This window comes from Squalius cephalus (genome assembly GCF_949319135.1).
Source record: "Squalius cephalus genome assembly, chromosome: 5".
Lineage (NCBI taxonomy): Eukaryota > Metazoa > Chordata > Actinopteri > Cypriniformes > Leuciscidae > Squalius > Squalius cephalus.
This window is the reverse complement of record NC_137126.1, coordinates 38,057,164-38,083,585: the sequence shown is the minus strand read 5'-3', so window position 1 is coordinate 38,083,585 and position 26,422 is coordinate 38,057,164. Positions and strand designations below refer to the sequence as shown.

The 26,422-nt window shown below is 36.4% G+C and overlaps 2 protein-coding genes across 2 annotated transcripts in view; both read left to right on the top strand.

Annotated features, from left to right (window-relative positions):
• Positions 1-26,422, top strand: part of LOC307158160 (uncharacterized protein) — a 46,884-nt gene that overhangs the window by 12,145 nt on the left and 8,317 nt on the right. The window contains exons 11-19 of the mRNA XM_079870496.1: positions 102-260; positions 21,094-21,120; positions 21,237-21,533; positions 21,791-21,849; positions 22,244-22,334; positions 22,567-22,737; positions 25,775-25,827; positions 25,925-25,991; positions 26,207-26,410. Coding sequence (XP_079726622.1) covers positions 102-260; positions 21,094-21,120; positions 21,237-21,533; positions 21,791-21,849; positions 22,244-22,334; positions 22,567-22,737; positions 25,775-25,827; positions 25,925-25,991; positions 26,207-26,410 — 1,128 coding nt within the window. The remainder of the gene's footprint in view (positions 1-101; positions 261-21,093; positions 21,121-21,236; positions 21,534-21,790; positions 21,850-22,243; positions 22,335-22,566; positions 22,738-25,774; positions 25,828-25,924; positions 25,992-26,206; positions 26,411-26,422) is intronic.
• On the top strand, positions 362-18,301 carry LOC307158285 (uncharacterized protein; the record flags this gene model as incomplete). Its single annotated transcript, XM_079870719.1, has 7 exons — positions 362-365; positions 1,060-1,176; positions 1,411-1,604; positions 12,782-12,884; positions 16,747-16,940; positions 17,040-17,076; positions 17,220-18,301. 7 exons carry the CDS (start codon positions 362-364, stop codon positions 17,330-17,332), a joined length of 762 nt encoding a protein of 253 aa, XP_079726845.1. The 3' UTR covers positions 17,333-18,301.

The following is a 26,422-nucleotide window of genomic DNA, read 5'->3' as shown; positions in this document are numbered from 1 at the left end:
AGAATAAATCAAATGTAGTTATATATATATTGTATATAAGAACACTTATTAAGGATATAATATGCTTTATCATTTTTTTTAAATCGGAATTGTGTGTATAGTTTTCTATAATCTAGAAAAAAGAGATGCACAGAAAAAAGATCAGCAGACAGAGAAACAGACACAGACTGAGGAGAACGACAGTGAAAGACTCCAAGGGATGGAAACCAGTAAACTAGAAGAACAGAAAATCAAATCAGAAAATAAATTACTGGACAATGGTGGGTGTTTATGTCACATTTATAGTTTGTCAGGATACATCTAAATAATTAATTTTTTGTGTATTCCAAAGTTAAATCTTTACATGAACATGCATATCCACATGAGTAGATAACAAACAATGTTGCAATGTATCACACATTCCAGAATGTATTTATCATATCTGCTAGAAACACTGTCATTTTAAGAGCAATCATTAGAGTAAATGATAGAAAGACAATGTTACAGATGTCTTCAGTCTTAGTCTTGCCACATGTTAACAGACACAGATTAGCTAGTTATGTAATGTAATTTTCATTTCAAGTCACTTTTTAACAGCAAATATAACCTATATGATTTAATCGGTATTATTTATGTTGCTAATCATTTTATCATATAGAAAACCAATATCAAGAAAGGGAAAGCTCACACGAATCAATTAAGGTAAATTTTAAACTGTTACATTTCTCTGGTAAACATCTTATACAGTTTTTATCCAGATACTGTGACTACATTTCAACATAAGTTGTGTGTCTGTAGAACGAAGGTGAATCGCAGCCAGGGGTTATAAAGAAGCCGAGATGGGGGAACTGCAGTTTTATTACAAGTAAGTTTATCTTATGATGGATTACACAACTGCTTGTTAAGTTACACATTACATTCTTGACTTTTTGATAATAGATCAGAATAACTCATCTTTCAGGACACCATTCCAGAAAATGGAATTGATTTTTAAAACTGTTGTTATTATCTTGAATTATTTTTATGATCTTATTTGTACATTCCCCTGTTTTACTTGATTCATCCCAATTCATTTTCCAGAGCGGGTCAACGTGTTCTCCATTTTGGCTGGAAAGACAAATAACTGTGACAAGAAATTTATTGCCATTCTGGGAAACCGAATTGAGAATCTGAAGGAAGTTGGTAGTGTGGACAAGAGTAACATTATTTTGATTTTCTGTCCTATTGTTTCTCGAACTGGAACTGACATCGACGCAGCACTGAACAAATTCAATCACTCTACAGGTTATTTGATCATCACACTTTTGTAAAAAAAAAATAAATATATATATATATATATATTTTTTTTTTTTTTTTTTGACTCAAGGTTATACATTTATAAGTATTTCAGATGAATTCATCTTCAATAGATTTGTCTATGTCCTTGAACAGACTCTAAGCTGGTTGTTCTAGTGGTGCTTCATCACACGTTTGACCCAGAGAAAACAGTACCAGACAGCAGCAGATGTGTCAAGAGGACAGACATTCTCACAGTGGACCTTCTATTCTATGAGGATACAGGATTACTGGAGTGTCAGAAGAATTCAGATGCAATTAACAAAACTGTGAACTGGTTAATAGTGCAGGTATTTAACAAGATGCTCTGAAATGTTCGAACATGTTACTGTTGACTAATTAAGCTCATGTTGCATTTTTTTATAGGGAGAGGGAAAAGGCATCCCAATATCTCCATTACAAAGTAGGTTTACGTCACTTTTCATCTAAAAATAAAACTATATTTAATCTCAAGAAAATGACATTTTTTTTGTTCCTAAATATAGAAAATAGGATGCTGCTTATGATTTTAGTTTTTTCTGCTGTATGTCCTAATTCACAGGAAAACAATAATTGTAAAACTGTTCTTTATTTAAAACAGACCAACGGGGAAACTCCAGGTTCTTTTCAGGTTTTTCATGGGTAAGAACAAACTCACTTTTGCTTAATACTGAAATTGACTGTCTAAAAACAATTCTGTAAAACAGATAAAGTATTTCAGAACATACAACAGCTTTCTGAGGTCCTAGTTTGGCATGAAGAACTGATGTAATTTAATAAGTTGTCATTTATAAGATTACATTTTAAATGGACAAAATAGAACAAATGATTTAACTTAATTAGCTTATTAATTTCAGACACTATATTAAAAGATTGTGATTATGACTGAACAAAGACTGTCATAATCAAACTGTCATTATCAATATCTAACTTCACACTGCACAACGAATCTCTTATTTACGTTGTGTCTACGCTTTGCTTGTTATAATAAGAGGATTTATGAGCGTGTAGAACTCGATATTTTAAGTTCAAAACAGTGAATTTCGCTGAAAGGGGACAAGCTTGCATCCCTATGAGAAAATGTCATGCGTGTCATCTCATTCATTTTTAAAACAAGGTGCTATTTTTTTTGTACGTCATACGAGTGGAGACTGTAAATTCCCCCCATTACATGTTACTGAAATATATCAAAAATAACCAATGAAAATAACTGTTCATTTGTCTCTGGTAAGCAAAGAAAAAGATCCATTTGCACGCAATGGACTTATTTATTTATATCACACTCTACTTTGATAACATGACTTTTGGGAAGAGATTAAGTACAAACTTTCTAGTTCAAAAACTGTCTGGTACAAAAATTCTACTAAGTGAAAACCTGACCCAGACAGGCTTCATAATAATATAGTGTGAACTAACAACAGGGGCTGTGTGAGTGGACCAGGTATGTATACAGTATTGTATTTACAGTATACTGTACTGTGACTCAGTGAGATGGGAGTTAATTTGTTTAGCTCGGTTGACTATTGCATGCAACTGATATCATTGTATCATGGGTGTTTGGGGTCTTCACTGATGATGAAGGACAGTGAAATGTTCATCTTATTCAGTGGGACACAGAATTAAAAATATTTAATAGCAATTATCTGAAAAAAATCTAGTGAGGAAAAATCGAGTGGCTGCCAAATAAACAGAAATTAAATGTATAAAGTCTCAAACTTTCTACAGCAGATAAGGTGACCTGATTTTATAGAATAAGTATTATCTATTGCAGACTTTAAACATAGTATGTTTCAAATGATTAATCATACATCACAATAACAGTAAAGTCTGTGCTTTGTATATTTTAGTGATCTTTAAGGAGTGGGAGTAGAATGAGACTGAAGATAAATATACACCTATCGCTCCATCCACCATTCAGAGAGATCCTGTGCCTCTGAGAGCGACATACTGTACATCCTATGAAAAACTTTTTTGACGAAAGAAAAAAAGTTTTTATCAGATGTCATTGTCTCATTGTCTTTTGTTGACTTATAGCATGTGCTTAATGTTGTATAGGCTACAAAAGTCCAGTGTATTGACTAGCATTTACAAACCATATATACTGCATAATTCACACGTCCTGCTGGTTACTAGTGCATGAACATAAATATTTAGTTGAAATAAATGAGCTGACAATAACTGTACAAAAGAAGTAAAACTCTTGCCACCTTGCTGCTTGAATGACCATCAAACTAATGTTCAGTTCTTCTGTCAATGCAATGCCTTATGTTCATATAGAGGCAAATATATATAATTTGTTTTTGTTTTATTGTATTTCATTGAGAGATTTTTCATTGAAGTTTCTCGGTGGTGTCCATTTTAATATACTGTATTTCATCTGTGTGGTGTATTGATAGATTGTATCTGCTAATGTGCATTTCCTCTAAATCTTTGCCTGTAATAAAAAAAAAAAAAATACTGATCATTACAAATCACAGTAAATAAGGTGTATAGCTGTAAAAATCTGTTTGCGTCTTTTGTTTAACTGTGGAAATGTACTAAGGTACTAAATGTATAACGACCACAATAAATACACAATTTATTGTGGTGGTTATAGTAATAATAATGTTTAAATTTATAATTGGTAGACCTAAAATGTACAGATATTCTGACTTGCCATTTTTTAAAAGTTCTTTTATATCATTCTGTTTTGGAGCATTGTGTGGGTGTAGCTTTGTTTTGCCAATACTAGACGAAATTTGTAATGTAGACAAAAACCAAGCCCGTTATTTTACACTTAAATACATTCTTGAATGAGACCGTAGAGGGTGTAATTATTAGACAATTTTAACCCTCTATGCTATGACACTAATATGAAATCACAGCTAGAAAAAAATAATGATTTTATATTTTACATACATTTTAGGCTAAAATCATATTCCAAAATTAATTTTCAAAATCTGACATTTGATCTTTTTTTAGGGTTTCGTTATTCATAACTTTGTCCTATTAGGGTAAATACTTTGACAAACTGTCTTAATCTTCACACACATTAGGCTTGTTTGAGATGCGCCTTGCCTCACCTGAAATGTAGTCGAGAGTAGGCGGCTGCAGTGAGAGGAGGAGTGAAAAAAGCGCAGGCAAGCCGGACAGTTCTCTCTTCTCGCAGTGGATCTGACACCTGTGAGATCAAAGATGGATATCGCGGGATTCACGGGATTCACGCTCGTGCACAGTGTTGCTATTAAACTGGATGGAATTTAAGTTCTGTTGCTTTTATATGAAAATAAATATAATGAACAAGACACCCAAAGTAGCCAACTTATTTAATTCCATTCCAAATACATGTTTATTAGTCTTTTTTTCTTTAATACAGACATGTGTTTTTTCTTTTCTTTTTTTTTTTTTTTTGCAACATATTTTTATTGAAAACTGAATCGAGTTACATAGAATTGACAACTTTTACAATTTAGATTTTAAACAAATAACAGAAAACAAGAAAAGAAAAAGACATAACCAAACCACCCCCCACCCCGGCTTACTTAAAATCATATACAAATATAAAATATAACAGGACTTAGTCTGGTAAGACTTGCAAGTCTGCAAAATATGATAGAAAAGGCTGCCAGATATAAAAAAAACTTGTCAGTGTTTCCTTTCATTGCGTACTTGATTTTCTCAAGTTTTAAGAAATGCATAGCATCAGTAAGCCACTGTGAAACTGATGGAGGATTTGGAGATTTCCACTGTAAGAGAATTCGACGTCTGGCCAATAAAGATGTGAATTTGAGAATTTCTTTCTGTGTCCAATTAAATCGATCTGATTTGCCTGGGGTCCCAAAAATAGCAATTAAGGGGCAAGGTTGAAGGTGTATTCCTATTATAATTGAAATTATGTTGAAGAAACCAGACCAAAAGTCGTGTAACCGTGGACAAAGAAAAAACATGTGGCTCAAATGACAACATGGGTTATGACATCGTTCACATTTATCCTCTACTCCAGGGAAAATTGCAGATAGTCTTGCTTTTCTTTTCTTTTTTTAATAAAAATTACATTGCATAACCCATAGAGATCGCACTGTTAGATAGTTTGGGAATATTCACACATAACGTATACACATAAAACATGATATCAGAGTTTTAAAATCAAACATTTTAAAAGAGAACAATACATCACGGTTGTTTAAACCAATAAACATTAAGCTGTGTCGTCAGCAAGTCGTTTCCCATCATGCTTTTGATCAGCGCAGTCAGTGGAGAGCAACTGCGCTCGACTGCAGAATCCGACAGGTGTGCCTTGCGCTCGCGAGAGATTTTTGACATACGTCAGCATGACATCAGAGCAAGGCGGACCGCACTCGGACACATTTCTAACCGGCATGCATCTCGCGCTGATCACCGGTGATCGGTTCTGCGCAGATTTTGCTCATCTCAAACAAGCCTATTCAAATGCGTAGGTTATAGGTTTATACCATAGACTGTAAAAAATATGGACAAAGCGTCTGTGACGTCACCCATAGACTTTCTGAAGAACGGGTTTGAAGCCGTTTATGGGGGGTATGGGCGGCGCCATCTTGGAAAATCTTGGGAAATCCTAACCCCGCCCACCTTCTAACGCAGCGCGCATCACTCAGCTCGCTCTGCTACTCCGGTTATCTCTGTGTATATTTTAGGCAACGAAATATGTTATAAAACACCATACTAACTCTTTTCGTTTTCATTTAAAGAAATCTTAAACATTATAGCCACACAAATGTGGTTCAGGCAACGCGTATTGATTATATCAACTGCACATAACGTTTGCCTATTTATGAAAAAACAAAATATAAAACACAAACCTGCCTCTTTTCATTTTAAATATAATATAAAAATATTACACATTTTATGGTCCAGGGAATATGTGCATTTGTGCTAAACAACAGATTTAGCAGTAAACAACATTACAGATCATCTTCGTTGTATTAAAATTTAAAATGACAAAACTCAACCCAGTCTCTTTTTGTTAAATTTCAGTTTTATCAATATTAGCCATTATAAAAGTATACGTACAAGGTATAAGAAGCTATACAAATAAAGCAAACAATTCAGTCAAACATACAAAGTCAGCGCTCTATAGTCTATACATCGGTAAAGTTAAATAGCTTATAAAGTTATGAAACTTCCCCTCAGCCAAAACGATTGCCCAGGGAAAAAAAATTTAGATTCACGAGACCAAAAATCGCCCATTAGATATACACAAGACGATATAGATATACACAATATCTCATGTTTAACCACTAAAGAGACGCCAGCAGAGTCCGCGGCATTGGCGGCAAACCTCATAACGTCAAGCCGATGAAAGACTGCTCCAGGCGGGGTACATGAACGCCGAGCGCCCGGTCATCGCTGGATCAACTGGATAAAATTTTCATAAATCTTTAAATAAACCACAGATTTGAGCTTTAAACAACTACATTCTCGCCTGAAAAACTCTTAAAACTACATTTCATGATACAGAAACAGTAGTATTATATGTCAACTGTATTAAAAAATGGCGCTTCTTGTTGTCATTCTCCGTGGCGCTGCCTTGTCAGCTGTCAATCAAGCTGTCACTCAAAGTTAACCACGCCCTTATTGTCATATATTTTATATCTAAATACGATCTAAACTAACAAGTTAGAAAAAAATTCACCCCCCTCACAGTTGTCAGGCACTCGGAAGCTATCGAAAAATACAATAAAAGTCCATGGGACCAACCTGTAAAAACATGAATTTATGCTGTGAAAACGGACATTTTAACATGGGGGCTATGGAGATTTGCTCCCTTTTGGGACCTCCCTCTAGCGGATTTTCGATGTATTGCAGTTTTTCGCACTTCCGGGTAGGCTTCATTTTTCAGATCAGAATGTTGCCGCTTGGTTTATACCAGAGCCCGTCTACGGAGAGCCTGCCCACTCCCTATTAAGCTCTATTGTACCGAATTTTGGTTGTAGTACCACCAGAGTTCCACTGGGGGCGATCGCCATGAGTGCAAAATGAATGGGAGTCAATGGGGCTAGACGGCTAAATTTGTCTCTTTCACCCGATTGCCGTTGAGAAATCTCAGATCTGATTGTAGATTTTGCAAGTTCAACATGGGTTTTAGGTCGAAAGTTGAATGAACGAGTACTTATGTCCTTTTGATTTCTTACAGGTTGAGTTGTTGTTGCCCATAACACGCTAGCATTCTGCTAATGAACGCTGATTGGTCAGTGAAGGACTGATTACGACCAGAGATACCGCTTGATGGCATCGTGTCATCCGCAGCGGGACCAGAAACAAACAAAACAAAAACTCTTCTAGCACGTGTATTTACCTGTGTCAGCTGTGTTGTCGATGCCTCGAGAGAAAAGAAAGTGCAGAGCGCGAACGCACCAGAGTGAGTGAAGGATTGCCGTGAAGCAGTATCTCTGGTCGTACATGTGTATGACGTCATTGACACTTTAAAAGACTTTTTAAAGCAAATAAGTGACTCAAAAAAATCTAACACCCAGCAATTTGTAATTTATTTGCATCTCCTTTCGAATACAACATTCAAATTACTAGACAAAAAATTATATCCTGAGAAAAGTGGATTTTTATTGGTATAGCTCCATAGACCTCCATTCATTCTGCACTCGTCCTGTGAGCGCCCTCATTTGGAATCAGAGAGGAACTGCAACTAGTTCAGAAGCCGGAAGTTTACTGAGAGTGAAACTTCTCGCCATATAGACGAATCCGGCGAAACTACCGGAAGTAAGCGGGCGCCATTACTGAGCTGTTGCTGGGTAGCGTTGCGCCATTGCCTCCTATTGGTTTGGTTGCGTCCACTGGAATAAACAGCCCGCGATTTACGACTGTCACTAACGTTACATCTACAACTTTCCTATTCTTCCTCTGCCGAGTTATTTGTACAGTATGAGTGTTGTTAATGGTCTGTGAAAATCGGACAGGTCCTTTTAGAACTAACGTTATGTGTTTATCATCTGGTAGAGTGTGCATTATTTAGCTAACCAAACCATCCGGAGCTCAGATAATTTTTACCCTCAATCAGTGACCTGTAGTTGGCATTTTGTTGATCATCGGATGCCAGGCGAAGGAGAAAATACTCTTGAATACCTTTAAAACAACCGAAGGGGCGCGTTGGGGCAGTAGTAACATTACTTATGTCTGTTGTTAATGTTTGATTTGCTTGACTGTGACTCTCACTCTGAGAACCAACAACGCTAGCAGTTAGCTTTACCACCCTTTCCTTTTGAAATGTGAAAATGAGATAAATAATGGTCACAAATGAAAAACATGAATTCGTTTATTTAATATTCATTTATTTATTGTTGCCAAATGGACAGATCTTTGTATAGTTTCCTCGTTAGCTAGCCTAGCTAGCATAGTTATTGCCAAGCTATTTTCATAAATAATCTGTAAGATCGTTTGTACCTTCATCTGTGACTGGAGCCCACTGTCTAACATCATCAAGTCATACTGACTGGCTGTAGCTGTCATCGATGGTGCGTTATCACGGAGGTTTGTTTATACTAGTAACAGCTCAGTAATGGCGTCGCCACAAGATGGCAGCCTACACAGAACGCTCGTCGGATTCGTCTATTAGACATTCTCTGTTTATACCCGCGCTGCGGGGCGGGGCACGTGACGCAATACACGCATGCCAACATTCATTGGCTCGCTCTGTAGACACTCGAAGATGATAGGGCTCCCTGAAGTGATCCCAATTACGTCGGCTTAACGTCGAACGTGATCGACTGAAAGGGAACTGTATTTCATTTTGGACTCAAAAACTTGACACAAATTCAGATGCAACTTTGCTGCCTGGAAAGTAGTGAAACCATATAGTGATTTAAAAAATGTAACCTTGTTTCTTTCTTTGAATTCCAAATCAATGATTGTAGCACAAGTGAAAACCAACAAGACTCTTCCTTTTCAGTGTACCCCCACACTTTCCACAAGTAACTTGATTGTGATTCTTGATTCCTATTTAGTCATATTTTGATAATTTGCTTGTCAGTGTAGTGAGGCCAATAGGCAGTTGCATCTTTCCTGGCCTCTGGTTGTAGTATCACATCTTCCAAACTGGCCTAATGTACCAAAATGCCTGACTTTCACAACAATCTATTTATAAGTAATATAAATAGGCTTGTTTGAGATGAGCAAAATCTGCGCAGAATCGATCACCGGTGATCAGCGCGAGATGCATGCCGGTTAGAAATGTGTCCGAGTGCGGTCCGCCTTGCTCTGATGTCATGCTGACGTATGTCAAAAATCTCTCGCGAGCGCAAGGCACACCTGTCGGATTCTGCAGTCGAGCGCAGTTGCTCTCCACTGACTGCGCTGATCAAAAGCATGATGGGAAACGACTTGCTGACGACACAGCTTGATGTTCATTGGTTTAAACAACCGTGATGTATTGTTCTCTTTTAAAATGTTTGATTTTAAAACTCTGATATCATGTTTTATGTGTATACGTTATGTGGCAATATTCCCAAACTCAGTGCGATCTCTATGGGTTATGCAATGTAATTTTTATAAATAAAAAAAAGAAAGAAAAAAAAACCCCACATGTCTGTATTAAAGAAAAAAGACTGATAAAAAACATGTATTTGGAATGGAATTAAATCTACTTTGTGTGTCTTGTTCATTATATTTATTTTCATATAAAAGCAACAGAACTTAAATTACATCCAATTTATTGTGCATGAGCGTGAATCCCGTGAATCCCGTGAATCCCGCGATATCCATCTTTGATCTCGCAGGTGTCAGATCCACTGCGAGAAGAGAGAACTGTCCGGCTTGCCTGCGCTTTTTTTACTCCTCCTCTCACAGCAGCCGCCTACTCTCGCCTTTCAGGCGAGGCAAGGCGCATCTCAAACAAGCCTAATATTAGAATATAGAATATAAATATTCTTCATTTCTGCCATCACAATCACTGCTTCCAGGGCCGTCCCAAGCATGGTGCGCGGCCCAGTGCGAGGTAGTGGAAGCAGTCTGTTTGCGATTGCATTCCTGGGGGAACTTATTCCGTCCGTTCACCGCGGGATCCACTGGTGGCACTGCCCTAAGGACGGCCTTCTTCCATTACCTTATTTTCTAATGCACTGCCATCACTATCATCAATACTTTATGGAAAATGTAAATCTTTTCCTCTCTGTCTTTTATAAAATGTACTAACATCAACCTAAAACACATGCAAAAAGGCTATATCCCGCCTGTCAGTATGAAACATAGAACAATAGTGCGGCTACACAGAACCTATCTATCCCATTAAGGACTTTGTCATTTAAGCATAACACACAGATTTTTTTTCTTTGAGTTGTTGATTTTACAAAATGTTCACGCTTGCTTACAGATCTAAATCAAAATGTTCATGCTTGCTTAGCCTACAGATCAGAAAATACTGATCCTACTTTCACTCACTCCTACGAGTCTACATCCCTACCAGAAGCCTATGATCGGTCAACGAGCGACGTCTCGTGGTTCCATCACAGAGAGCCACAAAATCACTTTCCAGAACATTCTCATTCACGGTTTCATGCTGGTGGAATGCTCTCCCCAGCCTCATCCAGAATGCAGAATCCCTGACAACATTCAAAAGACAGCTGAAACCCATCTCTTCCGTGAGCACTTAAAAAAAGAAGAATTATTTCCTTTTCCTTTAATCCTCCCTTATCGGGCTTATGCTACTCTGAACAATGCCTGAACTTCGTATTTTGAGCACTTCTTGCGTTGTTTTTGCCTCTTCACGATGACTCGCTTAATTTAGTCCTAATTTGTAAATCGCTTTGGACAAAAGCGTCTGCTACATGACTAAATGTAAAATGTAAATGTAAATATAAATGTTCATTAAAAATGACCAAAAACTTTAGAAAACACATTTGGATGTACAATTAATTTTTATTTTTTTATTTCCTAGTCTAAACTGAACTCACAATGAAGCCAGCATGTGACCTAACATGTACTATTTTCTCCTTCACTTCCTTGTTGCCAAAAATGTCAAACACATAGCACATAGATTTACATTTTACTGGCTGAAGGGGATGTCATATAATACTAAAATGTAAATTTTTTTTTTTTTTTTTGGTTGAATACTATTATTGAGTTAAAAGCGATTTTCTCTGCATCATTTATAAATAGCCTTTTTATGAGAATAACCAGCATTGCTGATGGTTTGATTGATTTGTGAGTAGGAGGCATTAACTGCAACTAAAGTGAGAAGGAAATAATACAGGTTCCTGGTTTTCAAACCAGGAACAAATTTGATAAAAAGGTTTTCAATGGGAAAAGACAGTGTAAGAATTTATTCATGAGTCTGATGTAAGCAAACAACGTCAAATTATCTCCAACATGTGAATTCTTAAAGGTAGGGTAGGCCATTTTTTTTATAAAAACTTTTTGTTATACTGGTTGAAACTCTCTTCACATCCTAATAGCAATCAATAATAGAAGTGGTCTAAATTTTAAAAAATGTAATCCTCTGTGGAAGTCTCAGGACCAATCATTGCATTTCGAACAATAATAGGATGTCCTACCTGCCTGTCAACATGTATTTCCATACCTCCGGAGATTCTGGAACATAGAATGATGATCCAGACCTCTGGCTTTCTTGATCCATCTGTGTATATTGGAATAAATCCATAATAAACTGTTCTGATATATTCTATTGTAGAGCTCTTGATTTTAATGTCATTCTGTCCTTTTTGAGAACTATCATGAATTTGTAAATCAAGCAGGATGACTGAAAAACCAAGGAGGTATTGGGGATACCATATTGATTGACGGTTGTATGTTGCGATTAATGTGTGTGATTTGTGTTATGTACTGTTGTATACATGCTGCTATTAACTAATTGCCCCTTGTGGGATCAGTAAAGTTGATTAAATTGAATTGAATTGAACTGGAAAGTGTAGCCTAACCATTAATGAAAACGATATATTATTTAGTGACATTCCTGCAGCTTATTCCTTTGCCTTCTATGCAAACATGTTCCTGTTGAGGAAGTCACCTCTATTATTTATTTTGAAGTATTATCTGATTATGAGTTAATCTTTATGTATCTAGAAGATGTTATTTGTAGAAAGAATGAAGTTGTCAAAAATATTTATATTATCAAACACATGGGCCTGTTTTTGGGTGCCGGCCCCTTGTTTAAGGACGAAACCAAATATTCAAGTTTAAATATGCTTATATGAACAAATATAGGACCAACCTGTTTTTAGTGTCATTCTTTCCATATGTAACAGATGGCAACACTTGTAGCTATACTCTATTCATAATCAACACCCCTCTTCTATGCCAAGTGTATATTAAGTTTATAAATAAACTAATTTAAACTATTTTCCTGGGGAGAAAATCCATATGTGGTCTGCTCAGGGGTGTCCGGAGGGGTGGCCAGCCAAGTTTTAATCAGGAGTGGCACAGGCCACCCCGTGGAATTGGCCGTGGGAGGTATTTAACTGCAGTTACAGAGAACGTCAGTGAAAAAGATTTGAGCAAGTGAAAGATTAGTCCCCCTCTGCGATCAGACCAGTGTGACGAGTTGTTCCGTTCAATCTCAGCTCTGAGCTGCACTTCAGCTGACGAGGAAGGAGATTTGAATAAGAAAGGTAAGTAAAATTCATCATGCTCACCATTCACAAACTGTCAGTTAAGATCATATCAGTGTGACGGCTTGTTCAGCTCATAGCCTATTTAATTAATATGGTTTATGATTTAATTGATATGTAGGCCTACAATAACAACTGCAGAAAAAAATTAAAATAAATTAGCATTACAATGTCCAGAAATCAATTTCAATAGTAACCTACATTGAGTTGAATGTATTGACACAGAAGTCATTAATTGACACAGAAGTCATATTTGTGATGTTTCATCCTTACATCTACTATCTAGGCCTACAATGTTGTTAGTCTCGAGATTCTTCGCGTTAGTGAATAAATATTCGCATGGAATAATCGTGTGCTTTAATGGTCTGTGGCAGCCTAGAATTTATGTAAGTGTGTCAGGGTTTTGGATTCTAATCTGCCCTCGTATAGTTTTCTTCTCGTAAAAGGTGTTCATCAGTAATTGTATATAAATAGCAGGGACACGTTTGTGTGCATTTTGTTTTGTGACATTTTGTGAACAGAGGATCTTCGCAACGGCGTTAGACAATATCTAGATTGAAGTTATGCCAACTGAGTGGCACTGCCAAAAAGACAGCGCGGCAGCAGAGGCTATGCATTGACGTCACTTTTAATAGGGAAACAGCGAAAACGCGAGTAAAACAAAAGATTATCAGTTTAAACTAAAGGTTGGACTCGATATAGTGTTTCTTACAACTTACCAAAGATCCAGTGATCCATGGTTATTATTGACATGCAGCCAGGAATCGGACATGATTTTGACACCTGGAAATACATTTAGCCTACATTTATTTATTTAGCAGACGCTTTTATCCAAATCGACTTGAGAACAATAGACAGTGGCGGATTTAGCAAATTGATGGCCCACGGCGAAGGTATATGGAGTCCCCCCATCCGATCTTTAAAAGAGAACGAAAAAAAAAAGTACCCACTGAATGGTGGCTAGGCAGGTAAAGCTAGTCTACAGGGAAGTATTGGAGAGGAGAAAAAAACCTTCCCTTTAAACCCCGCATAGCCTACACTTCTTTACTCCAAAATGAAGATGGAAAGCAGAGAGCACACAAAGTGTAGCACTACACAAACTAGTCACTATGGAACCCAACAGAGAATAAGGTTTCAGATCACATCTGTCTTTGCCAAAATGCCAGGAAAACCAGCACTGTTTATACTTTTTATAAGATCAAATCAATATCAATATAACCAGCAAGACAAGTAGTTATAGGGTAAACCCCCACAAACAGTCATATACTTAAAAACATCACAAATATACTGCCAAGATGAATAATTGACTTTTTATGTATGAGTGAGTGAGTGAGGTTGCAATTGCCTTTGCACTTGAGATTGACATTTCAAACATTCTACAAACAAACCCATGTACAAGATACAGGATATTGTAAGTGAATTGACATTACATTTGAGATTGAACATTGCATAGCGCAAATGTCTGGATGGCACGTAAGTCTTAAAGGTCCCGTTCTTCGTGATCCCATGTTTCAAACTTTAGTTAGTGTGTAATGTTGTTGTTAGAGTATAAATAATATCTGTAAAATTATAAAGCTCAAAGTTCAATGCCTCTACTTCCTTCTTTAATGACGTCACTAGAACAGTTTTTTGACTAACCTCCGCCCACAGGAATACACAAAAATAGGGGGCGTGGTCTTGTTGCGCTCCCACGGAGAAGAGGAAGAGTTGCGTTTGTAGAGTGTGTTTGTCGCCATGTCGTCGAGACGCTGTTATTTTCATCCCAGAGTCCAATCACCTTTGTTTGGCCTTCCCTGAGCGCATGCATCTCCACGTTATGGTAAGAGGCGTGACCTTTCCGGGCAACGTGCACTAAGCTGCTGTCGAATCACAACGTACAGGAACCGCTGGCACAATCAGAACTCGTTACGTATTTCTGAAGGAGGGACTTCATAGAACAAGGAAGTCATCAGCCCGTTCTTAGGACAGTGAAAACAGCGGTATACAGATAAGTAAATTGTGTGAAAAATACTGTGTTTTGTGCATACTGTGATACACATAAATACTGTGAACACATGTTATATTGCACACTGTAAACACAATCAAAGCTTCAAAAACACACGAAAAACGGGACCATTAAGTAATGAGTTTAGGTAAAAGGGAGCAGAGCCAGTGGTTGTTCTGTAGGCAAAAGTCAGTGAGGTGCCCCTAGGGACATTATTCAGAATTACCATGCATATACATGTACTTTTCCTCTCACATACACATATGAAACCAAATTCATTCACATACTATAATGAAATTCTCACACACATACAAGTGAAATGCTTTTACAAACACAACTGAAATGCTCTCATACATACAGTACAACTGAAAATATTACGCTCACACACACAACTGAAACGCTCACACACACACACAACTGAAACGCTCACCCACACACACAACTGAAACGCTCACACACACACAACTGAAATGCTCTCATACATACAACTGAAAATATTACGTTCACACACACAACTGAAACACTCACACACAACTGAAATGCTCTTATACATACAAGTGAAATGCTTTTACAAACACAACTGAAACGCTCTCATACATACAACTGAAAATATTACGCTCACACACAGAGAGCGTAAGAGATGTGAAAAAAAGTTAAAATGTAAAGTTCATGTGAACGCACATGCGAAACCATACACAAAATGTTAGTTAACAAAATCAGATAATATGTGGTCAGAGGAGACTTGATGTACTGTATGGAGTATCCGAAAATGTGTCCCGCTGTACTACTTTTATACGATCGAACAATGCTTAGCGAAAACGATAATGCCGCAGCTGCGTCATGGACCATGTGATTACGTCATCGAAAATACAGATTTGACATTTCTCTTTACTAGTGCAAGTCTCATTTTGCATAGCTATTGAAAGAAAAGGTGAAATTAAAGCTCAAAAGCTTATAGGTCTGATTATATGAAGCTACTTGTTCAAGCTGTGTGGGCTAACAGTGAAAGGTGTTTTTTTTTAATTAGAATATTACACATTTTTTAAATAAAGCATATTAAAAACTGAAACTATAGGCTTTATGAATGTGCTCGTTTCAGTTTCGCGACCCCTAGCCTAAAGGTGTTCTCACAAATGAAAATCTTCTGTAGCAGACATCACATCAGTAATGAAAAAAAAAAAGCTGCTTTTTAAAATGATAGACTACAAAGGTTATAAATATTCATGTTTTTTCTGAATGTTGTAACAAAAGAATCTTGTGGAAATATCAGTTATTAGGTGATGTTGAGGTGTAAGTTTAAAATCATTCTGTTCTCTCATTAGGAGTCTTGTGTCCCTGTTTAGGAGAGAAAATGGCAACTAAAAGTAATAGTAAGTTCTGTTAAAGTGACTGTAATTTTATTTTCCTTAATTCCTTTGTGGGTTGTCATCAAAGATCAAAGATGACTCTTCCTTTAAGACACATCCCATAAATTATCAAAATTGTATACATGAAATATAACTGCAAATTCATAACCATTTTTTCTTTGCTTTTGAATTTTCTAGAGGCAGTAAAAGTGTGTCTTTTTACTGGGAACACAAATGAATTGCAAAAAATACATGTGGATTTTATTGACACTCTGCAAAACCGAATTGAGAATGTGAAAGAAGTTTCTACAGTGGATGAAAGTGACATTGTTCTGGTTCTCTGTCCTATTGTTTCTCGAACTGGAACTGACATTGAAGCAGCAGTTAAAAATGTCAAAGACAACACAGGTTGTTAGGGTTCACTGACACTGTTTGCTTGTTGTATTTTTCAGAATATTTTGGAGTGAAAAATATTAATCATAGTTATGTTAAACAGATTTGTCTAATATAAATTTGTCTATATCCTGAACAGACTCTAAGCTGGTTGTTCTAGTGGTGCTTCATCACACGTTTGACCCAGAGAAAACAGTACCAGACAGCAGCAGATGTGTCAAGAGGACAGACATTCTCACAGTGGACTGTCTGTTCAACGAGGATACAGGATTACTGGAGTGTCAGAAGAATTCAGAGGCATTTGACCAAGCTATGAACTGGTTAATACAGCAGGTATATAACAAGATGCTTCAAAATATGAAAACTGCCATTAAATGTATAATTTGATAAACATGTCACTCGTAAGCTCATGTTGTAATCATTCTCTTACAGGGGAGGAAAACAGGTGTCAAAATATATCCACGTCAAAGTAGGTATAGATTAACTATGGTCTACATATTATTTAAAATCACTAAAATAAATAAAAACGGATACATATGATTTCTGTTTGCTGTATGTCCTTATGCTCAGTAACACACTTTAAACTTTAAAACTCTTGTCTTTTTTTAACAGACAATGAGCTAATTCCAAAAGGAAGTGAGGATGACCCACTCTCTTCGAAGGGCTTGTTTGACCGATTTAGGCAATGGATGCCATGGTCATGGATGCAACGAAAGAAAACATAATTTCCTCATTATTTACACCTGTGATGTTCCCATGACAATGCAGCATGGTGTCCATCAGCTGATTAGCTGTACTTACAACAGACATTTCTTATTATTGCTGTTAACAAAACTGTTGCAAATAAATATACATTTTAAAAAAAAAAATGTATTTAAAATTCGCCTTCTCATCTTTTGACCCTGCATAACGTAACATTTCTTATATGACACTTATTTAAACAGAACATGACAAAAATGTGTGAAATATATCACAAACAAAACAAAACAACTTGAATTGCTGTTTGTAAATTAACTCAAACTCTTCCACCATCTAGCTTTAAAATGAATCACAAGTATTTACTGGGTCACATGACCATAAATGATTTAGTTAAATTACTTCCTTGGAGCGACCAACGCATGTATCCTTCGCTAACGGCCTTGTGGAAAGGCCCTTCGTGAAGGGATCCAGTTGTTCTCTTTCGTTTGGATCACACCTACAAATGGCGTCCCCTTCCCGAAGGGCCCTTCAAGGGCACAAAAGTGCCGTTTGGAATTTGCCCAATGTAGCCAGAAAATCAAGTTTAAAAAAAACATAATAATAATTAGACACTGAGGATCAGTACACACCTGTCACTCTGTCCACCACTACTTACTGCAATTCTAAATGATTATTTTAAGTGTGCTTTTAAGTGTATAGGTTTAAATTAAGTGTGCAAATAAAAAAATAGTCTGATTATAATGAACCATTTGTGTGATATGAATGATGAATGAAGTAACAGTCTACTCTATAGATGTCATGTCAAGTACAGATGAATTATGTTTCTGCATGTCCTCTAATATTTTATCTGAAAACTAAGAGATATAAAATATTATGATATCAATAAATAGGGTGTATAAGTATGAAATCGATGTTTTATTGCTTTATTGCAAATTTTGCCTATGTGGTCAAAGGTGTTTGTTCCACCAGTTCAAAATACATACATTTTCGTAACCATTGTGACTCCAGACTTTTACTTTTGTCTTTTTCATATAGAGGTATAGAGCTGTATCTAACACAGCTTTTGTAGATGGATGCTAACTTGAATATGGTAAATGCTGACAGTCAGAAAGTGAAATCATTTGAGAAGTTACACCGTGACTAGATGTTAGCTTTTGAATGTAACTTGGAGACACTGTCTCTGTAAAAAAAAAAAAAAAAAAAAAAAAAAAAAACATTCTCTCTTTATCTGTAGGCCTATACCTCACAGTCATGTCTTTTAAAGATGTTTTTTTTATGTTATATGTGAAGATTTTTATTATTATTATTATTTAAATATAATGGTACTTTAAAAGTGGACTGTAATGTACTCATTAGTAAACGGCCAATTTTTGCAGTTACATTTTTATAGATGAATATAATAATATTAATAGATTAATATAATTTAAACACACCTGCAAATAAGACAAAGTCACCAAAATCAAAACACCACAGCACACTGATATATACAACCTGTATTTATGAAGTAGTGCAGATATCAGTACATAAATGATTTAATGTCTCATTTCAGCTATACAAGTGATCTGCTCATTCCACTCATTTCTCCATCTCTATCATCATCATCATCATCCAAACCCAGTGCTTTGCTGAAGATTGAAAGCTTTTTGATAAACATGCACAGCTGTTGCATAGAAATCACCTCTATATTCTCTTTCATGAAACTTAATAGTTTTTCTTTAATTTAATGTGTGAAACAACTGACTTTGAATGAAGAAGGGCAACCCACAATCTCTCTGTCTATTTAAGGGCTTGAATTTTTTTTTTTTTTTTCTTTCAGAAATGAATTAAAATATTAACTTGCTGGTGAGGTCAAGCTGGGGAGATAAGCGAGTAGCACTGCTAAAGAAAAAAAGAAAGGCTTGGCAAACCAAAAACTGACCACAAAGTCTAAAAATCAAAGGGTTAAAATAAGATATTTTAGCACTGCAATGACTTTGCAACACTGACCTCATGTGGCAACTTTAGGAAATGCAGGGGTCATGGTGTACCAGATTTACAGTAACAATAAATTATATTTTTATTCATTCATTTTGTATTTATTTGTGTGTGTGTGTGTGTGTGTGTGTGTGTGTGTGTGTGTGTGTGTATATATATTTATTAGGGGTTCATTGTAAATATGGTGATTATCTCTAAGGTGGACACCCAACTTAATATATTATTTATTTACCATCTGAATCTAATGTCATGTCAACAAATGGAAAAGTCAACCAGCTATTTATTATCATGTTGCTTATTGTGCCCTTCGCACCAACAGCCGGTGTCCGTTTTACCCCAGTTACTAGGCCTACTTTAACATATTCTTCTGTTATTGAAAAACTGTTGCATTAATTACTTTGAACAAAACTGAAAATCATTAAGACCTTTGTCTCAAAATATATTCAATAATTTTAGCAATTCTCATTTGATTTAAATTTATAACATTTTTTAAAACACCAAATATTAAAAACTGATGTTTTGGAAAGTGCTGCGGTCAAGTTTTTGTTTCATCGTTTAGAGGAAAATAAAAAAGGCGATCAAAAAGAAAAGAAAATAATTTTTATTTTCAAATCATTATATGATAGTGATAATATGTCTACATGTCATTGGTAGAATGTTTTTTAGTGTCATTCATTCCATACGTAACAGATGGCAACATATAGGCCTATGCTTTAGTATTCATATTAAATATTCTTCTCTCTATGCCCAATTTATTTAGTCTTAATAATTCATTTTAAAAATGCAAATGTGGTGTGCTGGAGTCTGACAACCTAATAGAGACACCCAAGATAAAAAAAGCCGTTGTGTTGATATAAAAAGCAAAAGCTATACGTGTCGGCTTGCAATTTAAACTGTTTAGCAGTTTCGAGAAAGTGAAAGTGAAAGTATTTTTCCTCTGCGATCAGACCAGTGTGACGGGTTGTTCCCATAGGGTTGTTCCGCCCAGAATCAGTTCTACACTGCACTTCAGCTGAGAAGATTTGAAGATGGGTAAGAATGCTAACATACATGCTAACCATACACAACATGTCAATTAACAACCGAAATCTACAAGGTAATATTTATTGTAATTTATTTTCATTTTCGTTTCATCAACTGGTGTGACGATTTTAATCCTGGCTGGCAGCATCAGCCACTGAAGGTTTGGTCAGTTAAATAGTCCTTAGCTCTATCAACAACAGCCTCATATGTAGGCTAGCTGCAATGCCTAGGCCATATATGGTAATATGAGTTGCAAACAAAGGTCTACTTTCGATTTTCGATTAGCAATGTCAAATCGTTTAGATGAAGCGTTTGACCGATTCACAAAACCTGTCTGAAGGTTTTGTTCATTAATCGGACTGAATTATTACGAGCGCGTCGCCAGTCGTCAACAACTCAAAGGTCAAAAAGCCGGGTCTCACTCTCTGCAATGCAGTGTCTGCATGTGGTTTAAAGGTGCAGTCAGTCGACTGTTAATATTTGAAATCGACTGTATTGTCCACATAAAATAACCCCCCCAAACAGCTTTCAATATGAAACAAAAATAATTATCATCATCAAGTCCATCACTGTATATTAATTGTCAATCATCAGAGATAAATAACAGCAAGAGGTGCCTTTTAGAATTAGAATTCTATTCATAATAAAGCATACTGAAATTGAAACTGAAATGCCAAATCAATATGCTCATGTTAGAAATCAGGGCTTCGCACCCCTTCTCATTACCCTTCATGGCACTTAAAGCTCAAAGCTCATTCTGTGTCACTTTGTGTGTCATGTTCCTGTTTAGGAGAAAAAATGGAAGTTGATAGCAACAGTAAGTTCTGTTAAAATTTATTTTATTTTATTTTCCTTCATAATAAAAAATACAATTAATATAATATAATTATTAATTTATGTAAGTCCACATTTTTCTCTTTTTTTTCTCAACAGATAAGTTCAAGATAGTTTTGTCTGAGGCAGCTCAATCAGATGGCACCATTCTGTGTAAGTTGTCTCCTGAAATCAGTGCTGTTGACATGGAGATCAGGTGGTTTAAGGAGACAGACTGTGTTTGTTTCTATAAGAATGAACGGTTGATAGAGGGGGTGGGCTATGAGGGAGCGAGACTCCCCAAGGAGGAGCTGGAGAGAGGAAATGTGTCTTTACAACTAAAGATATTAGATGCTGGTGATTACCTGTGTCAGATTACCAGTGAAGACAGAACAGAGGAGATAACAGTAAGAAAAGGTGAGAGTTTCAAATATAACCTCATTCTACTGTACATAAGCTCTAATCTCCTGTCAGAATGAACTGAAATCTAGAGGATTGCTACAGTAAGTGTTGGTTTATCACTGAGCTGAGTAATGAGACCTTGATCGAATTTATTTTTAAGACCAATGTGCAGAGAAAAAAAAAAAACCTAAAATGAATAAACCATCCAATCACATTTTTTTCTGATTACTCTATTACTTGAAATGTTTAATTGTGATTTCACTGTGACTCAGCTGTGACTCATGAAGATCAGACTGGGCTGCCACAAACAGACAGACAAAGTTCAGAAAAGGTAACAGAAAAATATAGTATTTTTATTACAATATTTTTTATACATAAATACAGATCTAGGGCAGTACCCTTAAACGGGCAACTTTGTACCTTATCTATACCTAAACGGTGAATATTAGTAGAGTAGTGTAATGGTACGCAATGAGCCTTTGAGGAGTAAAGCAAGTACAAAGATGTACCTTTAAAGGTATTGCCCCTTTGACACGCTGTCGCACCCCTGAATGTAACGTCATCGCACATTTTTTTTTCTGAGAGTGTTGGATCATCAAACCAAGTGGAATTTGATTACTCACTTGTATAGTTGTCAGATTATATTCTTACTATATTCAACAATACTTGTATCATCAACCTAAACGGTCATATGAGTATTTCACACAGTTTATATTTCATAAAAGGTTGTTGGACAACGTTCTTCTCTTCAATGGATCGACAGAGAATGGACTGATGAGGAGAGAATAAAAATGGCAAATTCTGCTTTATTGGCAGGTAAGATCTGTTTGGACTAATATCATATTTTTTTGTCAATGATCATGACAGACACAAGGAACTCATTAGACTCCATCTGAAAAACAATAACAAAGCTTAAAGTAGTTTGAAAACAGGACACTTGATTTATTTATTCAATATAGAATAAATCAAATGTGGTTATCTTGTATATGAACATTTATTAAAGTTATAATATGCTTGATTTTTTTAAAATCGGGAATTGTGTGTATAGTTTTCTGTAATCTAGAAAAAAGAGATGCACAGAAAAAAGATCATCAGAATATTAATGCTGGAGAGCTGCAGACAGAGAAAAAGCCACAGACTGAGGAGAACGTCATGCAACAGGAGGATTTGAGCAAACAGATGACTGACAAGATGAGACTCCCAGTGAAAACAATGACAGGTATGGAAACCAGTAAACCAGAGAATCAGGAAACTAAACCAGAAAATAAAATAACAGATCAGAGAGAGTTCTGTTCAAATCAGAAATTACTGGACAGTGGTTGGTGTGTATCAGTGATGCGCGGGTTGATCCGAAATGAGCGGGTGCCTGCGGTCACCCGCGGTTACGAGTCATCCAAAAATATTTTTAATGATATTCGGGTCGCGGTCGGTCGGGTCGTTTGAAATAAAGATGCCAATTAAACCTTTGTCATTTATATAGTTCTAGACACAATTTTCTATGAATATTTATGAAATTATGAAATTTCTATGAAATTTAATTTACACTTTATTGGCTGAATAACTGGCGCGAAGATGACGCACGAGCTCAGTCTGCAGGTAGAGATGGAGGCGGCAAGAGAAAATAGGTGAAGACTGGGGAGTGAAGCTCCGCAAATACACAAATAGAAAGAGCAAAGTGTGGGAGACATTTGCCGAAATAATGAAAGATGATGACCAAAGTGCTGGCTTTGTCATGTGTAGGCTACTTCTTGCGATGCTATTTACACATTTGATAACCACAAAACTGGCACGACCAACCAGGCACGGCGCCAGGATTCCAGTTTTGGATAAGCCAGACCAATTGTGGGTGGGCCTTAAATTAAAAACGTTAAATAAAATAAAAATAAAAAAACGTTATCCAATCACTGCTTAACCTAATAAAAAAATATTGACTAATATAGCCTACTGTTGTATTATCTGTGCGTATACATAATATAGATTTTAATAGCTTGATGCTCTTTAAATATTGTGTTGCATTGTAAAAGTAAATCCTCGGTCGCTCTCCATGGTTCTGACCAAAGAAGAGAGCTTTGGAATCTCCATTATGCATATACCTGGGCTGCATTTTCCGATAACATTGTCTCTTAGCGCGCTGCGATAACTTAACTAAAGGTATACTACCAGTAAAGGTATATCATTGCTAGGCGTCTTCAGGGCTATCATCCACTCGTGAGGCAGAGGCGCTGAGAGGCAGAGGCGCTGACGCCCTCCTAGCAACGGCGCTGTTTTTGGTAAAACATGATTTTGACGACTTCATTAAGTTTTGTTTTATAGAAAACTCTTTTTAAAAGATTTTCGTTTTGTATAAATTGTATCTTAATTTTGATCAATGTTTTATCAATCAATTGCCCGTATTTATTAAATAAGAAGCAAATATATAGTAGACAAAATAAGGCGCCAGTACGCGATCACTGCATGTGAACTGGAGGGCGCCGAAACTCAGCTTGTGCCTCACAGATTTGATAAATATAGGCTATATATTACAGAAAGCTTGAAATGTCTACTTTTAAACGAAAATATTCAAACCAAAATAAATAGGCTACTCTCTGATTATGTAGGCTAATCCATATGAAATGTGCATTTCTCTCTGGCGTTCATGGCGAGTCCGCAATCTCCGCATTGTCAACTTCATCTTTGCAGCGACACAGAAAACACCAGTTTATTACTAAACAATTAAATGTCTCCTTGCTAATTTAGACACATTCATAATCATTACTTTAACCGGTTCTTTGTGGCAAGCTTTATGCGTGCGGTCATTACGCTTATTCCTGTAGGCTAGCCTATTTAAGTAATTAATTTAATATAAAGGGGCGATTTGTCCACGAATGGCTTAAATGAACAACTAGTCGACTAGAAAAAAAATTAGTCGGAGGCAGCCCTTATTCCACATATTTTCGAACCAGCAGGCCATCTGGGTTGGGCGAGTGACCATGAGCGGAGCGGAATATTCAGAAATGCGCTCTCCGCTCACGAGCTCTGATCGGAACAAACCCGAACCTCACTGTCTGCTGAACTTGCGCAGAAACATCAAAATAGACATAGCCAGCTTTTTAAAATTGTTTTTAAAACTAAACATTTAGACTATTTTAGTACAAATTATGAGCTTATATTGACGATTTTTTATAATTCTTGACAAAATTAGAATATTAAGTTATATTAAGACGCTACGATGAGCATTATAGCTACTTTAAAAAAAATGCGGGTCAGGAAGCGGGTCGGGTACAATATTTTCTTTTTCGTTTTTTGCGGTCCGAGTTGCGGGCGGGTTAGTTGAAAACGTCGGTCGGGTGCGGTTTGTTTATACATTGACCCGCGCATCACTGGTGTGTATGTCACATTTATAGTTTTTCAGGATACATCTAAATAAATCATTTTTGTGTATTCCAAAGTTAAATCTTTACATGAGCATGCATATCCACACGAAGATAGTGGATGGAGCAGGTCAGCCATGATAAAGGTTTCAGTTAAATCAGGACATATGGGATCATATAAAACTGATCTGTTATTACTGTTAATTTACCTGATCTTCTAGACAGGGATTCACGTATGATTTATTTAGAGCATCCATTTGTTAAAGACAATTCATCACTCTTCTGAGTGGCTTTAAATATTGTCTGATGATAATTTCATGAGGTAATTTCATTAGATTTCATCTTCAAAGACTGAAAGAAAGAAGAGGTTTAAATTATAACGATTTAGAAATGAGGGCTGTGCATTCAGAGTAGATAACAAACAATGCCAACCCGTTCTCATACCCAAGGCGTCACTTTCGACCATGCTTCAATATCTGACGCTCAGAGCACCCTTTAGCGTCCATATGAGACGCATAACCCTACCACAGACCTAAACCTACCCAACCGAAGCGTCACATATTGACGCTAAAGGGTGCTTTGAGCGTCAGATATTGACGCTTCCGAAAGCGTCAGTTACATGACGCCTAAACCTACCCATAACCGAAGCGTCACATATGGACGCTAAAGGGTGCTTTGAGCGTCATATCTAGGAACACTGTCATTTAAAGGGCAATCATTAGAGTGAGTCTCAGTCTTGACACGTTAACAGACACCGATTAGCTAGTTATGTAATGTAATTTTCATGGGAAAGAAAGAACAGAAACTGTAATGTTGTAGTGTATGTCATAATATAAGGTTAAAAGGCTGATACACTGTACATTTGGGTGAAAATGAGAAAATGTGAAAAATGTTTTACAAACCCAGGGCCGGGACAAACACTATATCAAGAAAGGGAAAGGTCACACAAATCAAATAAGGTAAATTTTAAACTTTTACATTTTCTCTGGTAAACACCTTATACAGTTTTTATCCAGATACTGTGACTACATTTCAACAGCAGTTGTGTGTCTGTAGCATGAAGGTGAATCGCAGCAAGGGGTAATAAAGAAGCAGAGAAGGGAGAACTCCAGTCTTAGTACAAGTAAGTTTATCTTATGATGGATTACACAACTGCTTGTTTAGTCACACATTGCATTCTTGACTTTTTGATAATAGATCAGAATAACTCATCTTTCAGGACACCATTCCAGAAAATGGAATTGATTTTTAAAACTGTTGTTATTATCTTGCATTATTTTTATGATCTTATTTGTACATTCCCCTGTTTTACTTGATTCATCCCAATTCATTTTCCAGAGCGGGTCAAAGTGTTCTCCATTTTGGCTGGAAAGACAAATAACTGTGACAAGAAATTTATTGCCATTCTGGGAGACCGAATTGAGAATCTGAAGGAAGTTGGTAGTGTGGACGAGGGTAACATCATTTTGATTTTCTGTCCTATTGTTTCTCAAACTGGAACTGACATCGAAGCAGCACTGAACAAATTCAATCACTCTACAGGTTATTTGATCA